An 11,606-nucleotide genomic window follows, 5' to 3' on the forward strand; every position below is an offset into this window, starting at 1 on the left:
GTTCACGTCACGGTGGTTCATGCCATGGTGGTTCATGCCATGGTGGTTCATGCCATGGTGGTTCATGCCACGGTGGTTCATCCCACGGTGGTTCATGCCATGGTGGTTCATGCCATGGTGGTTCATCCCACGGTGGTTCATGCCATGGTGGTTCACGTCACGGTGGTTCATGCTATGGTGGTTCATCCCACGGTGGTTCATGGTATGGTGGTTCATCTCACGGTGGTTCATGCCATGGTGGTTCACGTAACGGTGGTTCATGCCATGGTGGTTCATGCCATGGTGGTTCATGCCACGGTGGTTCATGCCATGGTGGTTCATGCCATGGTGGTTCATCCCACGGTGGTTCATGCCATGGTGGTTCACGTCACGGTGGTTCATGCCATGGTGGTTCATGCCATGGTGGTTCATGCCATGGTGGTTCATGCCACGGTGGTTCATCCCACGGTGGTTCATGCCATGGTGGTTCATGCCATGGTGGTTCATCCCACGGTGGTTCATGCCATGGTGGTTCACGTCACGGTGGTTCATGCCATGGTGGTTCATCCCACGGTGGTTCATGCCATGGTGGTTCATCCCACGGTGGTTCATGCCATGGTGGTTCATGCCATGGTGGGTAACGTTCCAAACCCTGCTCTCCACATCTGTCTCTGCATCTCCACATCCATTTATGTAAATACTAAATGTCGTTTAGCAAAGCGTACGTTCTCCTCAAAATCAATGCTGGTTTTTTTTTTTTTTTTTTTTTTTTTTTGTAGAAAAAGAAGTGGCTCTCGATACTGGCTTCAACACTGCAGTCACCTGTTTTGCCTTGCCTTCAAATCTCCATATCAGTCGCCTTTCAATCTTCCATGTTTGTTCTGACACTGATCCATCTTCTACCTCTTAATCAGGTACGCACTTGGTTTATCATCCTCCAGTGCTTCCTGCTTTTAGATTTAACATGCTCCTGTTTTACCTCCTCATCTCTCGCTTGCTCGTCGTCTTCTATGTGCATGAATAGATTGGAACCTGTAGCAGCTTAGGTTTGTCTTCTTCACCAGTTTATGGATTTTTTTAAAGTGAGATATAGAAAATCTCATTAATAATAATTCACTCCAGTTTAGAGGTCTATCAAGTCGCTGCCAAGTCGTTACCCGCGAGTCCTTCTCTCCTGGTAAAACTGATGCTCGCTCAATTAAACCAACAATTTCACAAACCTCTTATAGATAAAAAGCAAGCAGAACGGGTAATCTTCTCATAATTTCGGGGTGAAATATTTTAAATCCATTTTCAATCTGAAACAGTACTTTATTGCTTCAACTGCAAAGCCGTTGGATTCCAAAAGGAAGTTCGGATTGGTTCCAGAACAGACAGGCCAATAAATCAGTCTGGATAACGAAACATGGAAAAAAGAGTGTGTTGTCAGTAATTAAGAACTTTAATTTAAGAAAAACGGCCTAGAACAGTCAGCTGAGGACTACAGACTATTATACTTTCTTCTGGTTTGCCTTGGCAGTCGGTGTTAAAGATGAATCTTTGTGGTTATTGAAAATTGTTATTTGTTACGCTTGCACTCACAGACGAGAAAACAAATGGTAAGCTTGCCCTGGCGCTTGACAACACAACAACACAGTTAACGTGAAAAACGAAGAGTTTATTTCTACTGACAGTCCTTTTTTCGTGGGACATACCATTTCATTGTTTTACTCAAACCTGTTACTGATTACGTTTATAGTTAGTTGGGCATGTGTTTGAGGTCGCTGTTTGTTACAAATCGAATCAGTATTCCGTCTTGAATCTTCACCATCGTCATTTAATTAGGGCACAACTTTGTTATAATGTTTTAAACTTGCTTCTGAGTGTTTGTCATGTTTTCTTAGCAAAACATTAATCTGGATATAGAGTATTTTCATGATTTGAAGAAGATTACGATTAAGTCCTTGGGCGGTGGTTGCTTTCATCCAGCACTCGTTTGCTAATGGCAAACGTTTGGCCCACTAAACATTTTAAGCAATTTTGTTGAAACAAAAGAAATATGATCGTAATTGTTCTTAAAAGTCCTTAAGGCCAATGTTTGATTTGGCAGTAAGTTCCAAGAGAGGACCTTGGGAGTCACAGACATTCTGAGTCTAACTCAGCTATGATATGACCACACGTGTTGGTCGAGTTGTGCTGCAGAGGTCGCCTTGTCAATGTCAACTTCAGAGACACTTGGGTCAAGTACTTGTACTGATAGTGTAGAGGTTTTAGGGTTTTCCTTGATGTCAATTGATACTAGTTAATTTTACACTAAGTAATGTTTATTATTCTTCCTGCAGCTTGCCTCGATATAATTTTTACTTAGAATGCGTTATCGCGTCTTTTAAATGGCAGACTATTGGCAACGCAATTTGAGACCCGTTCAACTGATGACCCTGAAAAATCCCGCTGGTTTTGTTCCTGTGGACTTGATGGAGTGGCCAGTCTTCACTTGTTAAGAAATGCTTAAGGGGTTATTTCGATTCCCTGAAAGTTGATCAGAAAAATGGTTGGAAAGTTGTTCCTCTGACTAATAGGGCCGGTGTTTCTTCACATACGCCGTTTTAATTGGAAAGCTAGCTGGTGTATTCCGTGACAAAGGTTGATAAATATTTCCGTCAACTGACCAATACATTGGTAATTTACACCAAACCATGACGACGCAAACTATACTTCTGTGCCTTCATAGCAAGATGTACGGAGCTGAGGCTCTATCGTAACAAGGAGTAGACTTTTCTTGTCCCTTTACAGTAAATTACCGCTTGGTGCTCTGAGCATTACATACACTGCATTACTTATGATCGCAAATACGACAATCCACATGAAAAATTTATTGAGAACTCGCGAGGCAAATTTCCATTCCTCACGGATTATCCCCTCTTTGTCCTCCTCAATAAGTTTTTTCGTCAGAGTGCAGTCATTATCGTTTTCATTGGACTGGTCAACGGAGTCATGGTTGTTTAGAAGACGCGATGTTGTTCCATAGGAGGGTATTGACATTTCTGGTATCCAGTCTACCACAGTGCCCTTAGAAACCATGTCATTCGACTCAGCCTTTTCGTTTCTCTCAACCTGTTTTCTCTTTTCTTTTATCTTGTTCCATTCTTCTTGCATTCGCAGCACTTTGGTTCCCCATTCACACAGTAACACCTTCAGCCAATGGGGCAACGGGGAGGATGAATGGTGAAACAGTGTTAGCACAATGCAGGAGAACACCAGCGACATGAAAATGTTCAACATAGTGAGACCGTAATACACCACGATAAGCGGTACTTCGGACGTGGGAGGAAGCGAGTCAGACAGGATAAGCTGAATAATGCTGAGAGACAAAAGCACTGTTATACCGACACCCATTCGTTCCCCTGTTTCCGATGGCAAGTAGAAAGAGAGAATTGTTAAAGCCATCATGATAAGACAGGGCGTGAAGCAGTTCAATACGTAATAGAGTGATCTTCTCTTGATGTGAATGTCATATATAAGGTACACATACGGATGGGGACAGCACCGAAACGTGGCCTCGTGCCTTTTGGAAGGCATGCGCTGTAGTAGCCATTCACCATTCGCTATGAAGGAACTGATGTCTCCATCGCCCGCTGTCAAGAGATCCATTTCAAAAATATTATAGGACCAGGAGCCCAGCTTTAGTGTGCAAACCTACAAAAATGAAAAAAAACAATCTGGTCATTCCAGAACTTTCACTACTAAGAGTGTCGGGATTGTAATTTGCAGAATTCAGTAAATAAAGTTAAAGGTTTGATTCCGTCGTCCTTTTTAAATAAAGAAACAAAAGGTTTTAACTGCTCAGCGGTAAAGTATTGTGTTCGTGGGCCCTCGTTGTAGTTGTGTTGTTAAACACTATCTACTATCTCGTTTTACAAGAAAATCCAAGGAGTGATTTTGAAAACTTATAGTGTTTTAATGATTGCCTATTTCGTAGCAGGTTTTGGCTTGCAGGCGCATTCCAGTAAACCGGCCGAAATATTTGGTGAGAATCTCTCCACACACTCAGCTAATAGGTATTTAAGCTGCGACAGTGGCAACGCCAACGAAAACGTCACTTGAAAATATAACTTCATTTTATGTACTACTTCGCGATTATTTCAACTGGTCCAACTTGCACAGAAATGTCAAACTACCCAGGAATCAAATTGGCAGGAGTGGCATTGAACTTGAGAAAGAGAATGAAAAATTCACTGTTGTGTGCTCACGTTCCCCAGACTTATTGTTTTGTGGCATTGTCGCCGCTGGAGCAATCTTTGTTGCTTAAGTTTCCTAATAAAATCTGTGGCTAAGATTCGGAATAGTATAACTAAACACCGTTACCAGTTTGTTGTTTTAGAAACCGTCCAGTAACCACGATATCCTTTTAGAATCTATCCAGACGGACAGCAAATATTAAACCTATGGCTAACACTATTACATAGCTAAGCAATTTCTGGAGATCTCAAGACAAGCCCCAATATTCTTCTGTTAAACTGAAAATGAGCTTTCAAAAAGGCATCAATCTTCGCAACGTAATGTCGATATCTCTTTCTAATACATGCCGTACACCCTTCGTCTTTTCAAAGTTCACTCCATAGCAATTGTAACAGCACTTGCTAAGCCTTGGAATTCTGTCAGATTTGTTTTTAGAACGGTTCCCAGGGGACCTTTGGGACGCCACAGTCCACATAACCAATCACAGAAGAGCAATGACAATTAAACTACCATACGTCATACCCTTTCGCGGGAAAAGCAGTTTTTAAAACTAGGAGTAATCAAGGATTATTGAGTGCGTTCGAATGTTTGTTATGGGTATCGAGGTGGTAAATACTTGTTTTCATAACTCAAACTGCCTTTGGACATTTCCTTAAAATTATATGATGTAGGCTCAGGTTAGCATAAATAGCACGCCGGCTAGCCCAAATAGGACCATATTTGACCTTGAGAAGGCAGCCAGCCTAGCATTGTTTTTTTCGTTTCGTTTTAAGCCAAGGACACAAGGAACTCAAATAATCAACTAGTTTGTTTTCTAGCGATCTCTCTCTCATCGATGTAATTTCACAGGACGATAACACGCGCCATATTCGCTTCTTTGTAGCTGGAATAAAAGACTTTCCAGTAAACAAGTTCCTAATCAAGCTTCGTTGTATTAGGGCTATGAAATTTTCAAACAACCTTTCTGTTAACTTGCAAAAATAATTGAGATTAAACTTACGAATAGAGCAGAGGTTAGAACACACAGCACGAATACGGTGGCTTCAAAGGGACAACACTTCTTTGCACATAGGGAAAAACGTGCGCGCGCACTTTGCTGCACGAGTCTATGACGTATTTCCGCATCCGGTAATTGACCCAAACACAAAATCGAGTCTCTCCTAAATGTTCGTTCCCAGGCCTCTAGAGGTTGAGTTTAGGTTGCGTTCGACGTTAGGAGAACGCAACCTAAACCCATGATTGTACTCAAGGAGTTAATGCAGATAGAGGCTCCTAGTCATGGACTCCTGCGTTTCCTATATACACCCGTTCAAAGTTCTTACCTGGTCATCAAAAGGGAAATTGGTGACGTCCAGCTTACAAGACGATTTGTAAATGGTAGGGAAGAATCTTGATATGTTTCCGTCGGACGATACAGTAAGACTGTGATAGGACTCTTTGTCGATATTATAATCATCTTTAGCGCTAGAAAAAGAAAATAAGTTATTAGGTTAGTGCTCGTGGTTTACATAGATGGGAAAAAGAGGAGGGAGGGTGGTCGAGGAAAACTTTCTAAATTAATTCAAGAGTTAAGGAAAGATTGGCCACCATATCATTCTTTGGTTTTCGTTTTGGTTTCAGCGGATTTCAGCTATTTTAAATTTCATGCTTTTACAAGTCTATCCAAAATTTTCATAAATGTACGGAAATAAGTGCTTCTGAAACACTAAAATGACTGACTGACTGACTGACTGACTGACTGACCGGCTGACTGACTGACTGACTGACTGACTGGCTGGCTGGCTGGCTGACTGACTGACTGACTGGCTGACTGACTGACTGACTGACTGACTGACTGACTGACTGACTGACTGACTGACTGGCTGAATGACTAAATAACTAACTAATAAAACAAATACAAAGAATATACAAACTTGTTATAGAGCGTTATGTCCGGCAGCCATAAGTAGCTGGCCTGTGTTACAATGAAATTCACATGATCATACTCGGACGTATTCCATCGAAGTCTGTGGTCACTCCAGTACTAATGACATGTAAAAAAATATCGATGAATAGATCCTAGTCAGTTTTAAAAGCGTTTAGCAAAAAACGTACTATTCTCAATTAAGAAAGAAGCGCATGGAACTCAATAACTGGTTGCTCTTTCCATCAATCCTAATCAGCAGTGAATCTCTTTGTTCATTTTTAGTTTATCAAGTATATTTCACTGAGCTTACATTTCAACGGTCTCATTAATTTCGGCTCGTTTCTTCATCACAGTGAAATAGACAATTGGCATAGGGCATTTTCGATTTACTTTGAACTTCATTAAAGCGAGGCTTCGTGCGCAGTTTTTATTATAAAATTAGTTCTCATTAATATGTGGACAAATCTAATTTTCATGGGAAAAGCTTTGCGCGAAGGCTCGCTGTCAGAATTAGCCTTAAAGCAACCCGGAAATGGCCTGTTGTTGCCTTTCTTTGAAATGTTCAAACAAATACAATCACTATGAATGATCAGATCAAGTTCATAAGGCACCCACTTTTTCGAGTCATAATACACCTATACTATGTTATTGGCCTAAGCGCTGGGCGCACACATACAGACTTAAAAAATCGTAAAAATTTTGTGTAGGAAAACATCATCTAAGGGCCTCTTCATATGAGGCCGGTCGACCGGGCTGACTCGGTTTCCGAGATCTCGCTTCACCACTCGTTTCTTTACAAAAATTTTGATGTGTTCATATGAGAAGGCGGGTTGGCCCGGTTACGGAGATCTCGGTTTTTGCGAGCGAGATCTTGGTAACCGAGCTAAAAATATTTCTCATATGAACCCGGGGGGGGGAGGGGGGGGTTACTCCGGGATTAAATTTCGCATATGAACAGAAGACAAAATTAGACCCGCCTACCAGGCCAGCCCGGTTACCGTGCTCATATTAATAGGCCCCAAATACTAAAGAAATTAAAGGGCAGCCTTCTGAGTGGTACGAGAAGTACACCAGTGTTCTTTACATTTTGTAAGCTGCTCTTTCGTATTCCTTCGAGTGATTTAAGAGCGCCTTACACGACAAAGTCAAGCCGAAAATCATTTTGGCTGATACTTGGGGTGAGTGAATAATAACAGAACTAGTTGGCAACCATGTTGTCATGCTCTTGGCAATAACAGAAGAGTATTTTACTCTCATTAACTCCCCCAACGACGTTTTGCGGCTCGTGAACTCGTTAGTGGGTGATCATTCCTAATACATGAGCCAGGAGAACTCTAAAGAAAGAATTGCCGTTAACCTCGCATGTAAGCAATAACTGAAACTAGATACGGAGGTATACCTCATGGCTTGTGACAACGTATATCGGTTTTGAAAAGTTCTTGGAGTTTGAAAACATGAATTTGCTGACTTAAAAAAAAGGTTTACCATGTGAAGGCGCCTTATAGAGGCAATCGGTCGCGTTTACTATCGTTAAGTATTCTTACACGTTATTTGATCTGGAAACTGTCAGTGAACATATACAATTAAAGATCTTACCTGACGTACCCAAATTACAGCAGTCATAGTTTGGGCTCGTTTGTTCTAAATTTGGGATAAACAAAAGAAAACAAGATGACTATGGTTCATAACAGGCTGCTGGCCCCACGAAATGCGCTTACCCAATCAAGTACGAGAACTTTATTAAAAGGTATAAAATATATCCCCACAGCCTCGGGATAGGGTTGAAGAAATGTCGTCGAAGTCTTTCTCTTCACGCTCTTCCCAAGTTGCACTGTAAAAAGTATGTCACGGGGATTTGGTGTCATTTAAGAAAGTCAAAGACGTTTTTCTGTAAAGCAGAAAACTAAAAATAGTGGTCCAGGTTTGTTCTAGGTTATTAAAATTGTCCTGATTGTCTCCCGCTACAGATTACCTGAGGCTAACGTTAACTGAATGTTCTCGCATTTTTGTTCCCAAGCATACGCTAGAACAGATCTCGAGTTCTTCACTTGAAGAATTGATTTGAGTTCTTTCTCCCTTATGTTTCTAAGTGGAGGTATTGTTTCACCATTTCACCAAAAAGTTACAAATCCCCGTGACACTTCTCCTTTAAATTTCCTCATGAATTCTGAGGCGCTGGCTCACACTCTCTTCAGTTTGTTACTCAGTAAGTTTGATTGTCTTGTAGATATGAATTAAACTCACCACGTCTATAATCTGGTTCAACGCTAAATCCAATGTAACAGGAACTCCCTTTTCCAATGTGGTTTTGGGGATGACACTTTTGTCGTACTTGCTCAACAAGTCGTGTTCAAGTTTTTGAATAATCTGAGAACTAGGAACGCCTGCAAGATTTGACGACAGACATTATTCAGTTGTAAAAAGGCTGTATACTGGAACTTTGTCTATTAAAATCTACGTTATTTTATACAGAGTATATTACTACAACAAAAAGTAAACTTCAACGACGAAAATCTCACTTATGGCCAGAAATGCACCTAACCTTGAGTTTGGGTACTTTATATAAAGCAGAACTTTTTTGTTATTTTCCCATGACTTCATTTTTGACAGAATTATTTGTGCTTTCGTAAGAATTCAGGCTAAGGGACACCACTGCATGTCTATCACACAGTACATGCATCTCATTAGCGTGAAATGTCATTTATGGAAATTTTTCTTTTAATTTTCAAGCTAAGGCCACCAAACTGTGTGGCGATGTAGCAGCGGCTCGTAAGGTGTCACGTGATTGACCTGTAACTCTTCAAGAAAACAATAGAACAAACAATAGACCCATACCCCCAACCACAAAAACAATAGCGGCTTCTACATAATTAAATTAATTATTGAAGCTTACGAGAGCTGATACACTACTAAAGCTATGTCATTTTTGTAAAATTTACTCTGGACATATTTTAGTTTGACCCATATCTGTTCATGAAAGTTGGTGGTACAATGGGAAACACATTTTTACAAATAGGTTTTTCAATTTTTTTAAAAAAAATTCCCTTTTCGCGACAATTATTACGTTTCCTGCCGTAACTTTTACATTTTCAGATTATGTTAGCAGTCTGCATTAATTATCTTTCGGTCAATTTTGGTGGTTTGCGGAGTATTTTAGAGCAGAAAAAAATTCAGTCTATTTCTCTTTCACAAACGCAAATATTGTTCAATAATAGGCACCACAAGAAAGTGCAGTTGAAAAGCTTTCCTTTAAATGCCCACACGTCATGTTTTCAGTCGTCCATAGACCCAAACGTTACGAGTAACTACTTTACGCAGCATAACAAAGTTTACCAGGAAAAATTAAAGCAGAAATGTTAAATTTTCAAATGAAGCGCCCGGGTTACGTTTTATAATATTTGCACAGACTCAAAACATTTTACCATCACAGAACTCGGGTTTTCGACGCTGGCTCGCTGAATAGGGTATTTGCCGAGAGTTTGGGAAATCTTTCGAAAATGTCCTCTCTCAGTGTTTAGATTTCCAATTCTGTATTTATACAAAGTGTTTGGCATCGTCTCTGTTCCTGTTTTCATTTGCTTGTTGTAACCACTGTGTTTGTGCGCTCTACTTCCACATCACCTCGTGTTGCGTTAATTTAGTTCCACGCAAAACTTGTTAAGACCAGGTCAACATTCCCTTGCACATAAACTGCTATTAGAATGGAATTCATCCTCTGCTGAGGTGATAATAATTAGTTTCGTTGTGTAGCTCAGAAACGTACACTTCAATTTAATGATCAGTTATCATCAAGAAATCCTATTTTAATGAGTAATCTATATCAAGCCATACACTTAATTAAAAATTACGGAAGCAGTCATGTCCCTTGAAGACCATATTAAGGCTTAAGTGTAGCTTGAATTGACTTAAATGCTCAAAAGCGAATACTTGGAGTAAAGAAAAATAAAGTAAAATAATAAAATACAACGAAATAAAACTGAAATTAAAAAAAATCAAGTTACCTTGTTAACGAGACTCCATTTTAGAGATTCTAGGCACTTTGTATGAAAACGTTGCTTAGCATGCTTGAACATAATGAGTATTTGTAATTTTATCTGAATTATGTTTATAAGAAGCATTGTGAAATAGGTGGTTACTATTTCATTTCAAATATCAATCCACAAGATCGCAACTAAATCTTTCCTTGTGAGAGACTGTTTTCAAGGAATATTGACTAAAATGTCATATTCTCGTTTATTAGACTACGTTTTAGGGTTAGTTCATGATTAAGAGTATAATTTTTCCCTTAATCCGACACTTTGCTAAATGATTAACACAAAGAAGGATACCCTTGTAGGTAAGATGATACAAGGTTCACTTTTACCATCTTAGTCATACTGAACCAAGTGACAAGTTCTTCAAGCCGTTAGTTATGGATCTGACTGACAAAGTAAACAGTTTTACAGTAATAGTAAACAGTTTTACATATAAATGTAAAAGAAATGGTTTTCTGGTTAATGCTGAGTGAAATTTTATCACCAATCGGATTATAGGTGATAGCTTTCATTTCCCTCATCTTAGTCTTGAAGGATATGAAGAACTCAGTCTCCAATATATTCTTTTTATTATGGTAATTAAAATATTCAAGCATAAATTTTAAAGCGTACCTGCAACTAACAGTTTACTACAAATGTCCCAAACCTAAAGAATCTGCGGGCAATTTGACATGCCTTTATTGCTCTAGACCTTTAAAAGGAAACGTTACTTCAAAGCAAACTTTTCAAGGTAGTAAGACTTACCTTCACTTGAATTCAAGACGCTAATCAAAAACAATAGAAGCATATTAATTTTATCACCGGGTCTGTTAAGGAATATCAGCATATTTGTCGATCAAAATCGCAATGAGGAGTCTACAGAATAGTCTTGGCGATCATGTCAACTTTACAAAGATGAAAGGACAGCGTAGTTTACAGAAATCTTCGAGACGTTTCTGCACACAGTTTAACCAATGCTGTATGTATGCATGCGTGGTTATTCACAACAAATATAATTGGATGTCTGGGACGGCAGGTGCCTTGAAGGCTTTACTAATCTAAACATTCTCGTTATTGGCTGCTTATTAACAACGTTTAATTTTGCGAAGACCAAGAAACCGTGGGAGAACTTTTAAAATTAGTCGTTCAAGCCATAAGTTATCTCAGCTTTTTCTCGCCTAATTATTTTCGCTCTAAGATTCCGGGTTAATTTCATACGCCTTATCATATTGCCGCTTTTACCGACCAAATAAGTGAATAGCTAATCTTTTTTTTTTTTTTATTTAAGAAAGCTTTGCTTTTGGATTTAAATTCCATACAATCATAAATACAACGTTGTACTTATTATTATTAAGGAAGCGCCTAAGACGCCATATGCCTGATGGAATTGTTAGGAGTTTATGTGGTTTGCAGATTTTTGAACCAACATGTAAGATCTTTTTGGCTAAACGTTATTGGTGGTGCCACATGCTGAAATAGGGCGCAACATG

General features: G+C 39.5%; 1 protein-coding gene across 1 annotated transcript; it reads right to left on the minus strand.

The window, feature by feature from the left end:
- Nucleotides 1-1,615: 1,615 nt before the first annotated feature.
- On the minus strand, nt 1,616-11,086 carry LOC146489853 (neuronal acetylcholine receptor subunit alpha-9-like). The gene is made up of 6 exons (XM_085088209.1): nt 10,882-11,086; nt 8,348-8,487; nt 7,700-7,744; nt 6,111-6,220; nt 5,520-5,661; nt 1,616-3,654 (listed from the first exon to the last, which is right to left on the minus strand). The coding sequence occupies exons 1-6, from the start codon at nt 10,961-10,963 to the stop codon at nt 2,746-2,748; spliced, it is 1,428 nt and encodes a 475-aa protein (XP_084944335.1). The 5' UTR covers nt 10,964-11,086; the 3' UTR covers nt 1,616-2,745.
- Nucleotides 11,087-11,606: the final 520 nt, after the last annotated feature.

Source organism: Pavona decussata, unplaced genomic scaffold (assembly GCF_977016875.1).
Source record: "Pavona decussata unplaced genomic scaffold, jaPavDecu1.1 SCAFFOLD_2, whole genome shotgun sequence".
NCBI classification, from domain to species: Eukaryota; Metazoa; Cnidaria; class Anthozoa; order Scleractinia; family Agariciidae; genus Pavona; species Pavona decussata.

Bases quoted from the DNA above. Each gene is read 5' to 3' on its own strand.
- LOC146489853 (XM_085088209.1), bottom strand. From the start codon at position 10,963: ATGCTGATATTCCTTAACAGACCCGGTGATAAAATTAATATGCTTCTA. The intron at 8,488-10,881 runs GTAAGTCTTACT...CAAATCTTGCAG, and splicing joins CGTCTTGAATTCAAGTGAAG to GCGTTCCTAGTTCTCAGATT. The intron at 3,655-5,519 runs GTAAGAACTTTG...TCATTTTTGTAG, and splicing joins ATTTCCCTTTTGATGACCAG to GTTTGCACACTAAAGCTGGG.